This window comes from Scardinius erythrophthalmus (genome assembly GCF_964197995.2).
Source record: "Scardinius erythrophthalmus genome assembly, chromosome: 16".
In the NCBI taxonomy this organism is placed as follows: domain Eukaryota; kingdom Metazoa; phylum Chordata; class Actinopteri; order Cypriniformes; family Leuciscidae; genus Scardinius; species Scardinius erythrophthalmus.
Genome location: NC_138236.1, coordinates 40,937,040 through 40,960,503, shown reverse-complemented (window position 1 = coordinate 40,960,503; position 23,464 = coordinate 40,937,040). Strand labels below are relative to the sequence as shown.

The 23,464-nt window shown below is 47.5% G+C and overlaps 1 protein-coding gene across 2 annotated transcripts in view; it reads left to right on the top strand.

The window, feature by feature from the left end:
• Positions 1–23,464, top strand: part of znf236 (zinc finger protein 236) — a 105,139-nt gene that overhangs the window by 68,417 nt on the left and 13,258 nt on the right. For both annotated transcript variants that reach the window (XM_081389097.1, XM_081389096.1), the window contains 8 exons: positions 103–397; positions 1,020–1,123; positions 4,269–4,655; positions 5,241–5,365; positions 6,691–6,904; positions 13,195–13,326; positions 14,836–14,958; positions 16,052–16,236. In XM_081389097.1, the coding sequence (XP_081245223.1) occupies positions 103–397; positions 1,020–1,123; positions 4,269–4,655; positions 5,241–5,365; positions 6,691–6,904; positions 13,195–13,326; positions 14,836–14,958; positions 16,052–16,236 (1,565 nt within the window). The remainder of the gene's footprint in view (positions 1–102; positions 398–1,019; positions 1,124–4,268; positions 4,656–5,240; positions 5,366–6,690; positions 6,905–13,194; positions 13,327–14,835; positions 14,959–16,051; positions 16,237–23,464) is intronic.

Here is a 23,464-nt window from a genome sequence, read left to right as displayed (position 1 = left end):
TATATAAATTAACTATAAATATATTATCTCTGTAAAGCTGCTGTGAAACACTCTGTGTTGTAAAGAGCGCTGTATAAATAAAGCTGACTTGACTGATGTTAGTTCTGGAGAGCGACGAGGCCGGAGAGGAGGAGGAGGACGGGTCGGATCGCTCCGGGCCGAAGAGGAACCGCACCGGCATCATCACGCTAACAGAAGAGCAGACAGCAGAGCTAGCCAAGAGAGACCCGCGCGACGAGCCCAGTCTCTCAGAGAAGGTTCTGGCCCAGACGGCTGCCGAACGAGACCGCATCAGTGAGGTCAAAGACAAGTGTGTGGAGCTCAACATAGAGCCGAAGTTCGCCAACCGCTGCCAGTACTGTCCGAAGAGCTTCAAGAAGCCCAGCGACCTGGTCAGGTGATAATCACCTCTGAACATCTGTAACGGCTCATTGCACATCTCCATCTGTCGATGTACAGGCAAACCAAACATTAGTCAGACACCAATCTGTTATATTGTTTCACTAGTGTGATCAGGACACTGTAGTTCATTTCTGTAAGTGAGGAGAGCAAAATAGAGTAAACTGTGACATATTATAAGCAATAACTCTTCATACAGTGACTACCAGTGACATTTATACACATTTGGGACCAGAAATGATTCGGACACTTTGACCTGATCATGTTTTGCTGAAGTGTGTTTTCTTTAATTGCTAATGCTCTTTTTACACACAGACTGAACAAAATGAAGCATTGCTTGGTGATTGGTTGAGCTAAACTGGTATTATCTAATTGTGTAGTTAAATTTAACAGCTGACAGATATTCAACATAATTCATGTGTGAGACAGTCTAACAGAAGGACGGACAAAACCAGTCAAATATCAACTGAGTTCTGCTCATATTTCATTACCATTCTCTAAACTATAGCGAATAAACTGTGATGATGTGAGAAATGTTGAAGTTGTCTGAATACATGTTGGTTTGACTGCACATCTGTCCTAACAGTAGCCCAGAACACACATTGTTTTTCATCTTTCAGACACATCCGGATACACACCGGCGAGAAGCCGTACAAGTGTGATGAGTGTGGGAAGAGTTTCACGGTGAAGTCCACTCTGGACTGTCATGTTAAGACTCACTCAGGTGCGTTTAGATCTGTGTCTGTGTTTATATTGCCTGGTGAAGGTGATCATCACTGTTCATTATACTTGCTATAACTTCAGCATGTAATACTGGCTGTACTGCAGACATGAATAATACACTGAAAAAGATTTAAATTTCACAAATAATTACAAACAAACACCAAGTGTCACATTGAATCCTATGTTGTTATAATCTGGAGAAATGGCTTGTTTTCTGTCTGATTATTTAAAGTAATTTTGTTTGTATTTTTTCTGCCAATATGCTTCTGTTTATGTTTACTGGAACATGATGCTTTAGTGTTATGTGTACCATATGGTCATGCCATAGTTTTAGTAATTGTAGGCAGATGTATTTATACAACTTTATTTCTTTTCTTTTTCTTACTGTCACCCTACCAGGGACTGCAGATGAGAATGATCCTGTATGGTTAAATATGGCACATTTACATGATGGACGCAAGTGCTCATGTCAATCAATGTGCATCGTCGTTTTTAAAATAAACATAAACACATTGAATTAAACATTACATTTTGAAGTAGAAAGAATAAAATAGAATTTTCTTTTTAAACACTCCAATAATCTTTGAAAAACAACTTAATTTCAAATATATATATTTTTTACAATGTACCAATTCATGTGGTTTGTTGAAGAAAGCTATTTCTTTTCTTTGTGATTTTCACCTGGTGGATGATAAAACGTCTCAGGTTACGACTGTAACCCTAGTTCCCTGAGAAGGGAACGAGACGCTGCGTCGATGACGCTTTGGGAACGCCCCTGCATGATTGCGTCTGAAGCACGCATGTCAACTGTCCAATGGCGAGAGTGAGCGTCACGGGTGGGTGACGTCATGACAAGGAAAGGCTGAAAGCACATCCGGTCTGACCGACATTAGCTTCGAATTTAGCCCGAAGCAAGCCGATCACAGGGATGCAGGAAGTAACAGCGTCTCGTTCCCTTCTCAGGGAACTAGGGTTACAGTCGTAACCTGAGACGTTCCCTTTCGAGGGAACTTGCACTGCGTCGATGACGCTTTGGGAACGATAATACCCAAACTTGTACTTACAATTGCCTGTTATGAGAAACTGTTGGCAACTGAGTCATAAGCACTTGAGACCCTGGGACAGCATCCAGGTCCAGGCTATAAAACCTCACAAATGTGAGCGGGGAAGACCAGCCCACTGCATCACACATCTCTTGTAGGGAAACCCCTGAGATTAAGGCTTTAGAGGCGCCATACTCCTTGTAGAGTGAGCTCTGACCACCAAAGGTGACGGCTGGCCAGAGGACTCATAAGCAAGAGAAATAGCCCCTGCCTCGACAGGATGTCTGCTCCTATATTCTGGCACCCCGGGACATACTGCCCTCAGGGAGAGTATCTTCCCTAGGGACCACAGGAGGATCTGGTGTGCCAGTTTGCATAGTGGACGCGACCGCAGACCCCCCTGATGATTTATGTAAGAGTCCACCGATGTGTTGTCTGTGCAGGCCTCTCATGTCTGGGAGGAAGTGTCTCAATGCATTGAAGACCGCCATCATCTCCAGGCAGTTTATGTGCCACGAAAGATGATGACTCCTCCAAAGACCCTGAGCTGAGCGGCCTTCCATTACTGCTCCCCAGCCAGTGAGGGAAGCATCTGTCGAGAGCAAAACTCGATGGCGAAGAGCTCCTAATACTGGACCCTGGGACAGGAACCAAGGTTTCCTCCATATAACCAAGGCATGGAGACACAGCCGCGTGATCTTGATCATACGAAGTGGGTTTCCCCTCGGGGAGAACCTCTGGTCCTGAGCTTCAGATGCGATCATGCAGGGGTGTTCCCAAAAACATCATTGACGCAGCGCGAGTTCCCTCGATAGGGAACTAACACTGTGCCCTAACCAGACATGATGCGCTAAGATTCCAGCGACAGGCAGTTAAACGTCTGTCCACACCAGAAGTGACAAAATCAATCAAAAACCACAGCCAATCAGAACAGCGTGTGGGCGGAGTCTCTCTTTCAGGCGCACTGCACTCTTAGGGCCTGTTCACATATCGCGTATTTTGCGCGCGCAAGTTCGTTATTTCAAATGTAGGCGCGCGGTATGCGCGCTCATAATGGAAGCGATGCGGTCGCGGTGCGACGCGCTCGTTTTTTTCCAAGCACGTCCGCGCCGCATCGAGATAAAAACATCTCAACTTTTCAGAATGCCGCAAGCGCACCGCAGGTCACGTGACAAGAACCAAGCTTAGCAACGACAGACGCCTCCGGAGCGCAACCACCCGAGCGCTTTGGAAAAAGGAGAACGCGGCGCGCCTAGCGTTTTCTATGCGTTTTTAGGCGCGATATGTGAACGCCGCCTTAATCAATCAAAAACCACAGCCAATCAGAAGAGCGTATGGGCGGAGTCCCTCTGCAGGCGCACTGCACTCTTAATCAATCAAAAACCACAGCCAATCAGAAGAGCGTGTGGGCAGAGTCTCTCTGCAAGCGCACTGTACTCTTAATCAAATCAATCAAAAAACACAGCCAATCAGAAGAGTGTATGGGCGGAGTCTCTCTGCAGGCGCACTGCACTCTTATTTAAATCAGTCAAAAACCACAGACAATCAGAAGAGAGTGTGGGCGGAGTCTCTCTGCAGACGCACTGCACTCTTATTCAAATCAGTCAAAAACCACAGCCAATCAGAAGAGAGTGTGGGCGGAGTCTCTCTGCAGGCGCACTGCACTCTCATTCAAATCGGTCAAAAACCACAGCCAATCAGAAGAGAGTGTGGGCGGAGTCTCTCTGCAGGCGCACTGCACTCTCATTCAAATTGGTCAAAAACCACAGCCATGTTCTTGTTTACATTGAACGGTCTTGTTTTCCTTAGTCCCAGCATCACGTCTGCTTAGGACACGGTGTTATAACATGCATTAAAGGAAGGCAGAGACTACCTACTGTAGATGCCACCCAGAACACCATAGCAACTGCGTAGCAATGTACCTCTCAGAAAAGCTTCATAAACACACAGCAATACCCAGAAACCACTCAAACACCATGGCACTCTTTTTTTGCACAACCAAGCACCACTTAAAAGTTCTTCAGAAAATGTACACATCTGCTCCAGCAACAGCCTTGCTGTATTCCCGCCTCTTTAAAGTCCGATGTGTGTGTGTGTGTGCAGGGCAGAAGCTGTTCAGCTGTCACATGTGCAACACGTCGTTCTCCACCAAGGGAAGTCTGAAGGTCCACATGCGTTTGCACACCGGCTCCAAACCCTTCAAGTGCCCGTTCTGTGAGCTGCGCTTCCGCACATCTGGCCACCGCAAGACCCACATCCAGGGTCACATCAGGCCCTCGGACCGCAAGGCCAAGCGGAGCGCTGGCACCGAGAGACCACCACAGGACCAGTGCGCTCCTCAGGCTCAGGAGGCTCAGACTCTACTGCACACCCCCAGCTCAGATCCCAACATCTACATCCCAGCGAACCCAGTGCTCACGGGCCAGTATGAGCCCAGTCTGCTGCAGCAAGGCCTGGTGGGACAAGCCATACTGCCTGCTACTGTCTCAGGTACTCACAACTACACAATACACACATGCAGACACTGCCTGCTACTGTCTCAGGTACTCACAACTACACAATACACACATGCAGACACTGCCTGCTACTGTCTCAGGTACTCACAACTACACAATACACACATGCAAACACTGCCTGCTACTGTCTCAATTTCATGTATTTGCAAAAGGTGACAAATATTTGCAAATATTGTGCCATTGACTTTAGGTTTCAGCTGGTCAATGACTATTTCAGTTCCTCAAAATAGCAATGCGTCAACAATGCGGCTGAACACACCTGGTTTTCAGACCATAATCGGCGCACAAATGGGCACAAATGTATTTGCTATTTAAACAACGTGGAGCAGAACATGAAAATGAAAACTGCGTCGGGCTGAAACTAGCAAAAAACATAAATGATAAAGCCCTTAATGTGAGTAATATTGGACTGGTCTCGGAAAGGGCGAGAACTCTTATTTTTTCTAGACCAGCAGATTTCAGACTTTTCCTGGAACTCTCCTCATTTTAGATGTTATTTGGCACAAGCAGATCCATCATGAGGTGGACGAGTGCATGATTTTCCTCTTTCTTCCTTCAGCCGGTGGAGATCTGACGGTCTCTCTGACGGATGGTCTCGCCACTCTTGAAGGGATTCACCTGGTGTGTCCGAATGTGCAGATCTCTGGGATTGACCCCAGCAACATCAACAACATCACTCTGCAGGTACAGCTCGACCTGGGAGACTCTGTGCTGTACTGATCGTGTGTGTAGGGGTGTGTGATGCTGTAGGGGTGTAACGATACCCTCACGTCACGATTCGATACATATCACCTTACTGAACTCTCAATACCATATTATTGCGATACTCCAAGACTATGATAAAAGGTCAACCAAAAATTTACTGTTGATTAAAATGCTAAATTTGATATTACATTGTGTGTGTAAATGAATACTCTTGGACTTGGTGCTGAAACCCAAAGCAGGACAATAGAGACACCAGAATAACAATATTCATGATTCTGAAGATGAAAATACAGAATTGTTGTAGATGAATATGCTTGATCTCTGTCACTAACTAGATATATTTATAATAATGTTGGCCACTTTTACTGGTAAAATCAGACATTTGGCATTATCAGGACCCACAAATATTCCCCCATTGCATTAATATACATTATATTCAACATTATATATAGTAGTTTAATGTAGTTCTGACACTAAAACTCTGAAAACTTTCATTTTTTCTCACAAAGTAATTTTTATTTTGGGTGAACTATACACAATACATATTGTCACTATCCTTGATACATTTTGCTGCATTTTTGTATTGCGATATATTGTTACACCCCTAGTCTCTTCTTTACATTCACCGTTGGCTATAAGAAAAGCAGATCTCAGTCAGGACTTTTGACTAATTTAAACACCTGGGATTAGCCGTTGCGTTCATGCGCTCAACAGACACCTGTGATTGGCCATTGGGTTCATGCGCTCAACAGACACGCCTGTGATTGGCTGTTGCGTTCATACACTCAACAGATACGCCTGTGATTGGCCGTTGCATTCATACACTCAACAGATACGCCTGTGATTGGCCGTCGGGTTCATGCGCTCAACAGATACGCCTGTGATTGGCCGTCGGGTTCATGCGCTCAACAGATACGCCTGTGATTGGCTACAATGCCACAGTTCGCAGAAAATCTGCTCTCATTTCTGTTCTAGTGTTAATAATTCATTTAGATTTAAAAGTGTGAGTAAATCACTCGCATTCTACATTTGTACTCTGACTAGATATAATAAAAATAGTGTTTTTACTGGTAAAATCAGACATTTGGCATTATCAGGACACACTAATATTCCCCCATTGCATTATTATACATTATATTCAACAATATATATAGTAGTTTAATGCAGTACTGACACTAAAACTCTGAAATCTTGAATTTTTTCTCACACAGTAATTTTTATTTTGAGTGCATTTTCCACGATACATATTTGTATTGCGATATATTGTCACACCCCTATGATGCAGTTTTGTTCTCTGTGTTCAGATCGACCCCAGTATTCTCCAGCAGACGCTTCACCAGGGCAGTTTGCTGTCTCACTCACTGACGAGCGACTCAAGTCTGACGCCGCACGCCACGGCTCACCTCATGACTGACGGAGACGCCAGTGTTCCTGCCAGTGTGGTGATCCACCCTCTGACGGGTCTCTCTCTGCAGCCTCCAGCCTCAGCCATCAGCCTGAGCAACGAGGACAACACCGGTCAGTGTCTCTGCACTCGCTGCCGGGAACCGCTCACAAACATGTCCACCTCACACCTCACACATGTCCACCTCACACCTCACACATCTCACACATGTCCACCTCACTCCTCACACATGTCCACCTCACTCCTCACACATGTCCACCTCACTCCTCACACATGTCCACCTCACTCCTCACACATGTCCACCTCACTCCTCACACATGTCCACCTCACACCTCACACATCTCACACATGTCCACCTCACACATCTCACACATGTCCACCTCACTCCTCACACATCTCTCACATGTCCACCTCACTCCTCACACATGTCCACCTCACTCCTCACACATGTCCACCTCACTCCTCACACATGTCCACCTCACACCTCACACATCTCACACATGTCCATCTCACACATGTCCACCTCACTCCTCACACATCTCTCACATGTCCACCTCACTCCTCACACATGTCCACCTCACACATCTCACACATGTCCACCTCACTCCTCACACATCTCTCACATGTCCACCTCACTCCTCACACATCTCTCACATGTCCACCTCACTCCTCACACATGTCCACCTCACTCCTCACACATGTCCACCTCACTCCTCACACATGTCCACCTCACTCCTCACACATGTCCACCTCACATCTCACACATGTCCACCTCACTCCTCACACTCCTCACACATGTCCACCTCACTCCTCACACATCTCACACATGTCCACCTCACTCCTCACACATCTCTCACATGTCCACCTCACTCCTCACACTCCTCACACATGTCCACCTCACTCCTCACACATCTCACACATGTCCACCTCACTCCTCACACATGTCCACCTCACTCCTCACACATGTCCACCTCACTCCTCACACATGTCCACCTCACACATCTCACACATGTCCACCTCTCTCCTCACACATGTCCACCTCACACATCTCACACATGTCCACCTCACTCCTCACACATGTCCACCTCACTCCTCACACATGTCCACCTCACACATGTCCACCTCACTCCTCACACATGTCCACCTCACACATGTCCACCTCACTCCTCACACATGTCCACCTCACACATCTCACACATGTCCACCTCACTCCTCACACATGTCCACCTCACACACCTCACACATGTCCACCTCACTCCTCACACATGTCCACCTCACACATGTCCACCTCACTCCTCACATGTCCACCTCACACATCTCACACATGTCCACCTCACTCCTCACACATGTCCACCTCACTCCTCACACATGTCCACCACACACCTCACACATGTCCACCTCACTCCTCACACATGTCCACCTCACACATGTCCACCTCACACATGTCCACCTCACTCCTCACACATGTCCACCTCACACATCTCACACATGTCCACCTCACTCCTCACACATGTCCACCTCACACACCTCACACATGTCCACCTCACTCCTCACACATGTCCACCTCACACACCTCACACATGTCCACCTCACACATGTCCACCTCACACATGTCCACCTCACACACCTCACACATGTCCACCTCACACATGTCCACCTCACACATCTCACACATGTCCACCTCACTCCTCACACATGTCCACCTCACACATCTCACACATGTCCACCTCACTCCTCACACATGTCCACCTCACACATCTCACACATGTCCACCTCACTCCTCACACATGTCCACCTCACACACCTCACACATGTCCACCTCACTCCTCACACATGTCCACCTCACTCCTCACACATGTCCACCTCACTCCTCACACATGTCCACCTCACACCTCACACATGTCCACCTCACTCCTCACACACCTCACACATGTCCACCTCACTCCTCACACATGTCCACCTCACTCCTCACACATGTCCACCTCACACACCTCACACATGTCCACCTCACTCCTCACACACCTCACACATGTCCACCTCACTCCTCACACACCTCACACATGTCCACCTCACACATGTCCACCTCACACATGTCCACCTCACACATGTCCACCTCACTCCTCACACATCTCACACATGTCCACCTCACTCCTCACACATGTCCACCTCACACATGTCCACCTCACTCCTCACACATGTCCACCTCACTCCTCACACATGTCCACCACACACCTCACACATGTCCACCTCACACATGTCCACCTCACTCCTCACACATCTCACACATGTCCACCTCACTCCTCACACACCTCACACATGTCCACCTCACTCCTCACACACCTCACACATGTCCACCTCACACATGTCCACCTCACACATGTCCACCTCACACATGTCCACCTCACTCCTCACACATCTCACACATGTCCACCTCACTCCTCACACACCTCACACATGTCCACCTCACTCCTCACACACCTCACACATGTCCACCTCACACATGTCCACCTCACACATGTCCACCTCACTCCTCACACATCTCACACATGTCCACCTCACTCCTCACACACCTCACACATGTCCACCTCACTCCTCACACACCTCACACATGTCCACCTCACACATGTCCACCTCACTCCTCACACATCTCACACATGTCCACCTCACTCCTCACACATGTCCACCTCACACACCTCACACATGTCCACCTCACACATGTCCACCTCACTCCTCACACATCTCACACATGTCCACCTCACTCCTCACACATGTCCACCTCACACACCTCACACATGTCCACCTCACTCCTCACACATCTCACACATGTCCACCTCACTCCTCACACATGTCCACCTCACACATGTCCACCTCACACATGTCCACCTCACACATGTCCACCTCACACATGTCCACCTCACTCCTCACACATCTCACACATGTCCACCTCACTCCTCACACATCTCACACATGTCCACCTCACTCCTCACACATGTCCACCTCACACATGTCCACCTCACACATGTCCACCTCACTCCTCACACATGTCCACCTCACTCCTCACACACCTCACACATGTCCACCTCACCCCTCACACATCTCACACATGTCCACCTCACTCCTCACACATCTCACACATGTCCACCTCACCCCTCACACATCTCACACATGTCCACCTCACTCCTCACACATGTCCACCTCACACATGTCCACCTCACTCCTCACACTCCTCACACATGTCCACCTCACTCCTCACACTCCTCACACTCCTCACACATGTCCACCTCACTCCTCACACTCCTCACACATGTCCACCTCACTCCTCACACATGTCCACCTCACTCCTCACACATGTCCACCTCACACCTCACACATCTCACACATGTCCACCTCACTCCTCACACATGTCCACCTCACTCCTCACACATGTCCACCTCACTCCTCACACATGTCCACCTCACTCCTCACACTCCTCACACTCCTCACACATGTCCACCTCACTCCTCACACATGTCCACCTCACTCCTCACACATGTCCACCTCACTCCTCACACTCCTCACACATGTCCACCTCACTCCTCACACATGTCCACCTCACTCCTCACACATGTCCACCTCACACATCTCACACATGTCCACCTCACTCCTCACACGTCCACCTCACTCCTCACACATGTCCACCTCACTCCTCACACATGTCCACCTCACTCCTCACACATGTCCACCTCACTCCTCACACATGTCCACCTCACACATCTCACACATGTCCACCTCACTCCTCACACATGTCCACCACACTCCTCACACATGTCCACCTCACTCCTCACACATGTCCACCACACTCCTCACACATGTCCACCTCACTCCTCACACATGTCCACCTCACTCCTCACACATGTCCACCTCACTCCTCACACATGTCCACCTCACTCCTCACACATGTCCACCTCACTCCTCACACATGTCCACCACACTCCTCACACATGTCCACCACACTCCTCACACATGTCCACCTCACTCCTCACACATGTCCACCTCACTCCTCACACATGTCCACCTCACTCCTCACACATGTCCACCTCACTCCTCACACATGTCCACCTCACTCCTCACACATGTCCACCTCACTCCTCACACATGTCCACCTCACTCCTCACACATGTCCACCTCACTCCTCACACATGTCCACCACACTCCTCACACATGTCCACCTCACTCCTCACACATGTCCACCTCACTCCTCACACATGTCCACCTCACACATGTCCACCTCACTCCTCACACATGTCCACCACACTCCTCACACATGTCCACCTCACTCCTCACACATGTCCACCTCACTCCTCACACATGTCCATCTCACACATGTCCACCTCACTCCTCACACATGTCCACCTCACTCCTCACACATGTCCACCACACTCCTCACACATGTCCACCTCACTCCTCACACATGTCCACCTCACTCCTCACACATGTCCACCACACTCCTCACACTCCTCACACATGTCCACCACACTCCTCACACATGTCCACCTCACTCCTCACACATGTCCACCACACTCCTCACACATGTCCACCTCACTCCTCACACATGTCCACCTCACTCCTCACACATGTCCACCTCACTCCTCACACATGTCCACCTCACTCCTCACCTCACTCCTCACACATGTCCACCTCACTCCTCACACATGTCCACCTCACTCCTCACACATGTCCACCTCACTCCTCACACATGTCCACCTCACTCCTCACACATGTCCACCTCACTCCTCACCTCACTCCTCACACATGTCCACCTCACTCCTCACACATGTCCACCTCACTCCTCACCTCACTCCTCACACATGTCCACCTCACTCCTCACACATGTCCACCTCACTCCTCACACATGTCCACCTCACTCCTCACACATGTCCACCTCACTCCTCACACATGTCCACCACACACCTCACACATGTCCACCTCACTCCTCACACATGTCCACCTCACTCCTCACACATGTCCACCACACTCCTCACACATGTCCACCTCACTCCTCACACATGTCCACCACACTCCTCACACATGTCCACCTCACTCCTCACACATGTCCACCTCACTCCTCACACATGTCCACCTCACTCCTCACACATGTCCACCTCACTCCTCACACATGTCCACCTCACTCCTCACACATGTCCACCTCACTCCTCACACATGTCCACCTCACTCCTCACACATGTCCACCTCACTCCTCACACATGTCCACCTCACACACCTCACACATGTCCACCTCACTCCTCACACATGTCCACCTCACTCCTCACACATGTCCACCTCACTCCTCACACTCCTCACACATGTCCACCTCACTCCTCACACATGTCCACCACACTCCTCACACATGTCCACCTCACTCCTCACACATGTCCACCTCACTCCTCACACATGTCCACCTCACTCCTCACACATGTCCACCTCACTCCTCACACATGTCCACCTCACTCCTCACACATGTCCACCTCACTCCTCACATGTCCACCTCACTCCTCACACATGTCCACCTCACTCCTCACACATGTCCACCTCACTCCTCACACATGTCCACCTCACACATCTCACACATGTCCACCTCACTCCTCACACATGTCCACCTCACACATCTCACACATGTCCACCTCACACATGTCCACCTCACTCCTCACACATGTCCACCTCACTCCTCACACGTCCACCTCACTCCTCACACATGTCCACCTCACTCCTCACACATGTCCACCTCACTCCTCACACATGTCCACCTCACTCCTCACACATGTCCACCTCACTCCTCACACATGTCCACCTCACTCCTCACACATGTCCACCTCACTCCTCACACATGTCCACCTCACACATCTCACACATGTCCACCTCACTCCTCACACATGTCCACCTCACACATCTCACACATGTCCACCTCACACATGTCCACCTCACTCCTCACACATGTCCACCTCACTCCTCACACATGTCCACCTCACTCCTCACACATGTCCACCTCACTCCTCACACATGTCCACCTCACTCCTCACACATGTCCACCTCACTCCTCACACATGTCCACCTCACTCCTCACACATGTCTACCAGCCTTCTAAAATCTTGATTTGATACCCTATACGTGGGCCGTATGGAAGAGCTTACACTGATATTCTTTGGTTATTTTGGGGTGTTAAAACACCAGCTTGAGAGATAACTGGTGATGAATGTTAAATATTAGTTGTCAAATCAGAGCCATTTTATTGCTGTTTATGTTGTTTATGCAGTGTTGAACATAACTATATACATAACATAATAGTGTTCTGTGTGTGTGTGTGTGTGTGTGTGTGTGTGTGTGTGTGTGTGTGTGTTGTGTGTGTGTGTGTGTGTGTGTGTGTCAGGTTCTCAAGTGTCCAGCAGCAGAGCTCCAGAAATCACTCTGACCATCAACAACTCCAGTCTGACTCAAGCGTTACAGACCAGTTCATCATCCACTGGCACCAGCACGTCTGAGATCACACTCACTATAGCAGGTGAACACACACACACACACACACACACACACACACCACTGGCACCAGCACGTCTGAGATCACACTCACTATAGCAGGTGAACACACACACACACACACACACACACACACCGCTGCCGCCAGCACATCTGAGATCACACTCACTATAGCAGGTGAACACACACACACACACACACACACTGCTGCCACCAGCACATCTGAGATCACACTCACTATAGCAGGTGAACACACACACACACACACACACACACACCACTGGCACCAGCACATCTGAGATCACACTCACTATAGCAGGTGAACACACACACACACACACACACACTGCTGCCACCAGCACATCTGAGATCACACTCACTATAGCAGGTGAACACACACACACACACACACACACACACACACACACACACACTGCTGCCACCAGCACATCTGAGATCACACTCACTATAGCAGGTGAACACACACACACACACACACACACACACACACACACACACACACACACTGCTGCCACCAGCACATCTGAGATCACACTCACTATAGCAGGTGAACACACACACACACACACACACACACACACACACACACACACACACACACACACTGCTGCCACCAGCACATCTGAGATCACACTCACTATAGCAGGTGAACACACACACACACACACACACACACACACACCGCTGCCACCAGCACATCTGAGATCACACTCACTATAGCAGGTGAACACACACACACACACACACACACACACCGACACCACTGCCGTCAGCACATCTGAGATCACACTCACTATAGCAGGTGAACACACACACACACACACACACACACACACACTGCTGCCACCAGCACATCTGAGATCACACTCACTATAGCAGGTGAACACACACACACACACACACACACACACACCGCTGCCACCAGCACATCTGAGATCACACTCACTATAGCAGGTGAACACACACACACACACACACACACACACACAGGACATAAAGGACATAAACACACACTAATTAAACACTCGATAAACACTTTATTCCCACTAATAAACACGTTAGTCACTTTATTTCCACTTCTCAAATATTTTCTCAGTTTGATTAGAGTATTCTTCTCTCTGAGCCGATAATCGATGGGAATATGGAGAAGAATGAGTTTGTATTCCCACTCTCACGCCGTCACGCGTCTCGCTTTTTTTTTCTCACACAGTAATTTTATTTTGGGTGATCTATCCACGATATATATTGATGCAATTTTTTTTTTTGTATTGCGATTATATTGTGACATGATATATTGTTACACCCCTAATATTCATGCAATAATTGGCATCCAAAAGATCAAGATTAAGATCAAACCCAACTGTTAGAATCCTTCTGAGGAGCTGCACAGACAAAACAACACCAGATCATTTGACTCTCATCATGAGTTTCTCTTGTGTTTAGGAATAGCTGTGCTGATCTGTGTGTGTGTGTGTGTGTGTGTGTGTGTGTGTGTGTGTGTGTGTGTGTGTAGGTCAGGATCTGCTGCCCCACCACTGTCCCTCCTCGACCGCGAGCATCAGCCCTGGGCTCAGACTGGCTCAGATCAGCAGTGATCAGCTCCTTCCTCAGAGTCCTCCTCCCTCGGCCCTCTCCGGTGAGACACACACACTGACGTACACTTAATCACGTACAGGCCTGTCCAGCTCACTCTCTGCTCGGACTGAGGAGAACAGTGCTGAGACTGCACTTTGATAAAGCATTAATAAGCATCCATAATAAAGCATTTTGGATCGGTAAGATTTTTAATGTTTTTAAAAGAAGTCTCTTCTGTTCACCCGGGCTGCATTAATTTGATTAAAAATACAACAAAACAGTAATATTGTTAAATATAATGACAATTTAAAATAACTGTTTTTTATTTTAATATATTTTTAAAATGTAATTTATTCCTGTGATCAAAGCTGAATTTTCAGCATCATTACTCCAGTCTTCAGTGTCACATGATCCTTCAGAAATCACTCTAATATGATGATTTGATGATTAACAAAAATTCATTATTATTATCAGTTGAAAAGAGTTGTGTACAATGTTTTTCACGATTCTTTGATGGATAGAAAGTTCAAAAGAACAGCATTTATTTGAAAGAATCTTTTGTAACATTATAAATGTCTTTACTGTAACTTTTGATCAATTCAATTAATCCTTGATGAATAAAAGTGTATATTTATTTTATTTATTTCCCTCAAAAAAAAAAAATAATTCTTACTGACCCCAAACTTTTGAACGGTAGTGTTTAATGTTACAAAAGCTTTCTATTTCAGATAAATGCTGTTCTTTTGAACTTTCTACTTCTATTTCTACTTTCTGAAAATTCAGCTTTGATCACAGGAATAAATTACACTTTACTATATATTCACAAAGAAAACAGATATTTTAAATTGTAATAATATTTCACAATATTACTGTTTTTTGTATCTTTAATAAATACAACCTTGGTGAGCAGAAGAGACTTATTTTAAAAACGTTAAAAATCTTACCGATTTAAAACATTTGACTGGTAGCGTATGAACGAAACGTCTCAGCCAATCAGCACTTGTCTTCTCAGTCCGGCAGAGAGTGAGTTCGACAGCCCTGTTGTACGTGATTTTCGTGTGTACTTACATTTCTGTGCGGGTAACAGAAGCACGGGGCGATAGAGTTGCGATAGACGTATGTTTACTCAGTAAGTGTGTGTGTTCTCCCATCAGTCAGTGCTCTGGCTCCCAGCACCTCCCTGTCCTCGCAGAGCCTGGTGATGTCATCTGGGGGCGTGGCCAGCGACGGCAGCGTGACTCTGATGTCATCAGGGGGCGTGGCCAGCGACGGCAGCGTGACTCTGACTCTGTCCGACACACAGATCCTGGATACGGTCTCACTCAACCTCAGCACACAGGTGAATAATGCTGTCAGCTGATACACAGTCTCTTCGAATTTAATGCTAATAGATAAATAAAAGATTTGTGATTTTTGGCAACATGATCGTTTTATTAAAGAGGACCTACTATGCTCTTTTACGCCAGTCGTGATGTTGTGTTGGGTCTCTTCTAGAAGAGGTTCTCTTTGGAGAGCGGTAACTTCAACATTGCGTCAGCTATGGCGCTGCGGGAACTCCTCCCTTCTCCACTTTTGTTGAAATCTTATTGGCCAACACCAGCTTGGAACAGCTGGCCAATAGTCGCGAAGTATGCAAATACTGACAGGCTCGCGGGCAGAATAAAATGCATTGGCGCAACAATTACGTCAGAATCTCTTTATTCACGCTGTCATCGTTGAAGTTGCACCTGAGGACTAGTTATCTTTTCTTCCTCGCATCCGATGGATACCCTTTGCAGGATTTGTGCGGGCCCCATCGACCCGCCCGACACCTACGAGTTCTGCGCCGACCTGTCGGTGCGCACTTGAGAACCAGGAGGGTTTTTGCTCATGCTATTACGGGGTCGAATAGCCGGTAAATAACCGGTCTGTCGTGGTGAAGAAAGAGCTGAGCCGCAAGGCGAAGCTCTCGATTTACTGGTCAGTCTACGTTCCTACTCTCACCTATGGTCATGAGCTGTGGGTCATGACCGAAAGGACAAGATCCCGGATACAGGCGGAAGTGAGCTTTCTCCGCAGGGTGGCTGGGCGCTCCCTTAGAGATAGGGTGAGGAGCTCAGAGTAGAGCCGCTGCTCCTCCACATCGAGAGGGGTCAGCTGAGGTGGCTCGGGCATCTGTTCCGGATGCCTCCTGGACGTCTTCCCGGGAAGGTGTTCCGGGCGCGTCCCACTGGGAGGAGACCCCGGGGAAGACCTAGGACACGCTGGAGGGACTATGTCTCCCGGCTGGCCTGGGAACGCCTCGGTGTCCCCCCGGAAGAGCAGGAGGAAGTGTCTAGGGAGAGGGAAGTCTGGGCGTCTCTGCTTAGACTGCTGCCCCCGCGACACGGCCCCGGATAAGCGGAAGAAGATGGTATGGTATGGTATGGTATGGTATAGGCTTGGGCGGTATTGGAATTTTGATACCGTCAAACCTCCTCCCTATTTTACCGGGGTATACGGTATTACCGTGACTAATTAAAAATTATGACATAATGGGCTCTGATGGCGTCACCAAACTGTTGGCTTGTGCCTACACCGTTCAGAAACTGAATGCCAGATAAAAAAAAAAAATCAAACCGTGCACGTTATGTCTGAGTCCGGCCGACGGCATTAACTGTTATTATGAGCCCGAGCCCACCATTATTCAACATAATATCTGTGTGCGTGCAACAAGCAAGAAGTGCCTTTGTAATCCGGTGACGCGTGTCCATTGATTTTTATTAATAAAACTTTTCTGCAAAGATGGAAGTTGACGATCGCCATCTCTGTGGTGAACGCGCCTATAGAGAGAAATGCACATCATTGATCAATCAGATTTATTTTCGTTTTGAATTGTTTCGTTTAAAGAAATTGACGATCGCCATCTCCATAGTGAACGATAGAGAGAAATGCACATCATGGATTACAGAGAGTAGGCTAGTCTATTTCTTTTCTTTTCGTTTTGTATGGTTTCGTTTACTGAAATTGATGATCGCATCTCTGTATGAACGCGCCTAGAGAGAAATGCACATCATGGATTAAATAATCAGAGTGGCCTTTTTCTTTTCGTTATGAATTGTTTCGTTTAAAGAAATTGACGATCGGCATCTCTGTGAACGCTATAGAGAAAAATGCACATCATGGATTAATCAGAGAGTAGCCTACCCTATATTTCTTTTCGTTTTGAATTGTTTTGTTTAAAGAAATTGACGATCGCCATCTCTGAGTTTCGGTTAATTTATGAGATTTCAATGCAAGTGACCGTGGCATGCCATCGCCCATCATGTCATGATTATATTAAATCCAGGCAATTTGGTTGATAAAAAAATTATTAAAATTAAGATACAATTTATACAAAACGAAATTCGTTTTAAAGAGGCCTTTTACAAAACGAAATTTATTGAAGTGGTCAAATCGTCTGACTCCCGATGCATCCCATCTTATTTGTGCTGTTCACTTTTCATAATCAACAAAGATGGAAAAAATAACATTATAATATTTTAACAAATACGAAACTTAATGCGCTTATTTAATGAACTCGAGAACAAAATGCATCCTGGCAGCAGTTGTTTCGGAGATGCGACATTAGAGGTGTTTAGGCTACATCTCTCGCGGTCACCTTTTTATGGCACAATTTACAAATTGCCTCGTCAGTATTTACCGCCTCTCCCTTCTCATTTGGCTGGAACCAGAAATATTACCAAACTGCAACCACACAAGCATTTTTAGGCAATAAATAAATTATATATATTATAGGCTATATAAGTGCCGGTAATGACGGTATTGAAACTGATACCGGTGCTATTTTAAGATCCCGCGGTATCCGATATTACCGTAATACCGCCCAACCCTAGTATGGTATGGTATTACGGGGTCGAGGCCCACCCTCCCCCACCCAGAAGCGGCGGTGACGACGAGGCCTGGGGCCGACGTCCTTTGCCGTCGCCACGTTCCACCGATCCGGTTTTCGTGGACGTGCTGGACTCGACGTGGAATGCTCCGGATGAGCCTACAAGAACAAGAGTAAGTTGGAGTCCTAGGTTCATGTAGTCGGGCCGCCGCTAGGCTGCTCCGAGGAGGAGGACTGCGTTCTTCCATGATGTCCAAAGCAAATTTTTAAACGATAAAAGTACCCAGTCCCACAAAAGTCCCCCAAAAGATTGAGGTCTTCACCTCAATCGGTGCGCGTTCACGCTGACACACGTCACACACACGTCTTCTCCCACGTGTACGGGGCGGAACATGTTTGTTTTGCAACCAGCTGATCTTAACAGAACACATTCGCCAGGTTTTACAAGACGAGTGTGCCGTCCCTGGCATCTCAAGTGCTTTCGGTGAGTGATTAAACTCACTTATCTCCTAGTCTTGAGTCTTGACTACGTGTTTGCACAGTTGTTGCGGCTACGACTGTTGACGCTGTGCTTATGTGCTTACCGTTATGTGATCACTGCTGTTATGCTGCCCTGTATTATTCAGTGCAACTGGATATTCTGATCTGACTACGTCTGTTCACAGTTGTTACTGCTTCGGCTGTTGACTCTGTGCTTATGTACACGCTGATGTGTGATTACTGCTGTTATGCTGCCCTGTATTATTCAGTGCAACTGGCTATTCTAGCTGATATGCAAATTCTGGTGTACTTGATCTGAGCAGCTCATTGGTCTTGCCCTGCCTATCAGCTGTGAGCACTCCTAGAGGAACAGCGCTATTGGCTGTTCTGCTCTGTGATTGGTGTAGCCCTAGCCCGGTTTCTTCGGCCTGATCTTCACCTCTGCACGGCGGGATTGAATCTGTTCCCACAGTGTCAAGCTGACGCGATACTGAATTGAAATGATTGCTTAATGGTGCCAGGACACTGATGTCGACCCAGTGATCCCCCGTGTTGGATGTTTAGCGCTTCCTGCAGCACAGCCTGGAAAATAATGTGAGTTTGCACCCACGCTGAAGGGGTACGTGGCTTTTCGTGTGCTTTGGTGGATGTACTAAGGGAAAGACGTGAACTGTCTCAAAACAGAGACTTTCTCAGTGGATTGTGTGCGCTGTCTCGCTGGCTTATGCGTGCCAGGGGAATGATTGTCCTCGTAACATCAGAGCTCTTCGATGAGGGCTGTTGAGGATCTTTTTTCCGGTTGAGTGAACGTGTCTGCCGCTGCTCACCGGGAGTCTCTCCTTCCCTGCTATCGCTGGATTCCTTCTCTATGTCATTTACCACCGAAGTCTAGTGGACTACTGCATCTCTTCTCGCCGAATCTGTCTGCTCTGTCGCTGAAGCGTTGTTGCTTGATGCTGTTGTATCAATCCGTGGATTAATGCTACAAACTTTGCTACAAACTCTGCTACATTGCTCCTCCAGTTCTGTTTGCCACTGCCTGGTACGCCTGCTTTTTCCCTGCATGAGCTTTCTTCCTCTCTCCCCTCACAGTGACTGCCGCTGAGGTAAGTGTGTTTCTACCCGCTTGCCTCGTTGTTGTCCCCAGTCTGTTCTGTGGTTGGTTTACTAAACTGCGCTGATTACATTGCGGATTGGGTTGTGTTGTGAGCCTGGTTGGCTAACATGTAGCATTAGCGTGGTGTTTCTCGGTGTTGCTTGTGGCAACTTTACTGTGTCGATATCATGTTTCTCGCTGGCAGCTGGATTAATGTCCTCTCAGCTTGCTTTATGCTTTGCATATGTGTTTTTTGTAATTTGGCAATGGAACCTGTTTACACCCCTGCTACTCTCAAACTTTTTCGCTGCCACGCCCCCCTGGACCCGACGCTGTACAAACACTGCTGCTCGCTTGGAATTATTCGTCGTCCGCGTTACGCTCATCGTTTCAAAAGGGAACCGACTCTCATCTATGAACATGATGCTCAAATTCCAACTGTTTACACGCCCGACCGTTGTCGACGATACCAGCCAAAGAACAGGGGAATTAACTTTGACAACCTTCGTCACCCCCCTAGGCTGCCTCCTCCTGCCTCGTCATCATGTCAGAACTTTAACATTGACCACCTAAATGTGCGCTCAATCTCAAACAAAACGGCCCTAATAAACGATATCATTGTGGACAAAAAATGTGATTTGTTTTGTCTCTCAGAGACCTGGCAAAAACCCGGTGACTACATTAATTTAAACATGCTGACTCCCCCTGGCTACTGCTACTTATCCAAACCCAGATCTGTAGGGAGAGGGGGTGGGTTGGCTGTAGTGTACCGCTCAGATCTGACTGTTAAAGAACTTAGGCCATTTGAAGTGACATCCTTTGAATATATTGCTGTGAAGGTTGTTTCAACCATACCCCTTCTGCTATTGCTAATCTATCGCCCCCCTAAACCATCTGTAAATTTTCTGTCTGAATTGAATGAACTTCTCACTGTTATTTCATCTCTTTGTTCTGCTATGATTATGTTAGGGGATTTTAACATTCATGTGGATACAAATTGTTCATACACCTCAGAGTTTAACTCTGTATTGGACTGTTTTAGTTTGACACAGCATGTTGACTTTCCTACTCACACTCACGGCCACACTTTGGATCTGCTCTGCTCTTCTGGTCTAAATGACATCTCTGTCTCTGGTTCCATCTCAGGTGTCTCTGACCATAAGCTTATTGAATGCCGTTTTCACATGATCACTCCTCCTCCATCCTCAGAAAAAACAACTATCACATGTCGTAACATCAGGCCAATAAACCACAGCATGTTTGCTGCCTCTATAGAGGCCTCACCACTATTGGACCTTGACGAGCTCTCGTCCGCGGATGACTTAGTTGCTACGTACAATGGCACCCTGACCAGCCTGCTTGATAGCTTAGCCCCTGTCAGGACTAGGCTTATACCAGCTAACCGTACTTGCCCCTGGTTCACCCCTGAGCTCAGGAAACTTAAGGCCTCTGGCCGCCGTCTTGAACGGCTATATAAGAAAACTGGCTTTACAATTCACTCCATGCTTTACACCGAACATACTCTGACATATAGGGATGCCCTCAATGCTGCCCGTTCAAACTATTACTCATTACTCATAACGTCCTCCATGACCAGGCCTAAAACCCTTTTCAGGACTGTGGACAAACTCCTCAAACCACCTGTCACTGCCTGTCCTAAGACCCCTGAGCAGTGTCAGGCCTTCTTACACTTCTTTGATGACAAAATTAGCCAAATTTACCACCGCTTCAACCACAATGCTATCTCTCTCTCTTCATCTCCCCCCTCTCTGGGTCCTAAGCTCTCCCATTTCACCGCTATTGACTCCCTCACTATCACTGACATTATTAATAAATCAAACTCTTCATCGTGTCAGCTTGACCCTGCCCCCACCCCTCTACTTAAAGCCTGCAACACATCCTTATCTGAACCCATTGCACTGATTGTAAACACCTGCCTGAACTCTGGTGTTGTGCCTGCTGCCCTCAAGACTGCTGCAGTCACACCCATTCTCAAAAAACCGGACTGCGACCCAACATCACTATCAAACTACCGCCCTATCTCCAACCTCCCCTTTCTGGCCAAGGTAATGGAAAGAGTGGTGGCTTCTCAACTTCACACTTTTCTTAATCACCATGACCTGTACGAGTCTTTTCAATCTGGCTTCCGTTCATGTCACAGTACAGAGACTGCTCTTCTACGCATAGTTAATGACCTCCTCCTGTCTGCTGACTCTGGTTCACTTAACACTCTCATCCTCCTTGACCTTAGTGCTGCTTTCGATACCATCAACCACAATGTTCTAATTGCCCGTCTGTCTGCTATTGGTGTTTCTGGCACAGCACTCACTTGGTTTCAGTCTTACCTCTCCAACAGAAAGCAATTTGTAACACTGGGTCCACATCAGTCTTCCAAGTCCCCTGTCACTCGTGGTGTCCCCCAGGGTTCTGTACTTGGGTCCCTACTCTTTCTCATATACATCCTCCCTATTGGGCAGATCATACGCAGCCACGGTCTTAACTTCCACTGTTATGCAGATGACATCCAACTCTATCTTACCACTCCCTCTCCCTCTGACCCACCACCATGCTCCCTCACTGACTGCCTTTCTGACTTAAAATTATGGATGCAAAACAATTTTCTTAAACTCAACGTAGATAAAACCGAAATTCTCCTGATTGGCCCTAAAAGCATCCTCTCCAAATCTCCCAGCTTCACTCTCAACATTGATGGTTCACTTGTTCACTCTACCCCTGTTGTTAAAAACCTTGGCATTCTGCTTGACTCCTCCCTTAGCTTTGATCCTCATATCAAATCACTCACTTAGACTGCCTTCTTTCACCTCCGCAACATTGCTCGCCTCCAACCCTTCCTCTCTGTTAGTGATGCTCAGATTTTGGTTAACTCCTTTATTATGTCCCGTCTAGACTACTGCAACTCACTTTTCCTTGGTCTCCCTGCTAAATCACTTCAAAGGCTACAATATATTCAAAACTCAGCAGCCAGGCTCCTCACCCATACCAGACGATCAGCACATATCACCCCTATTCTCCACCAACTCCACTGGCTACCGGTTCCGTCCCAGATCAAATACAAAGTGTTACTACTCACCTTCAAAGCACTCCACAACCTTGCTCCCCCCTACATCCGTGACCTCCTGA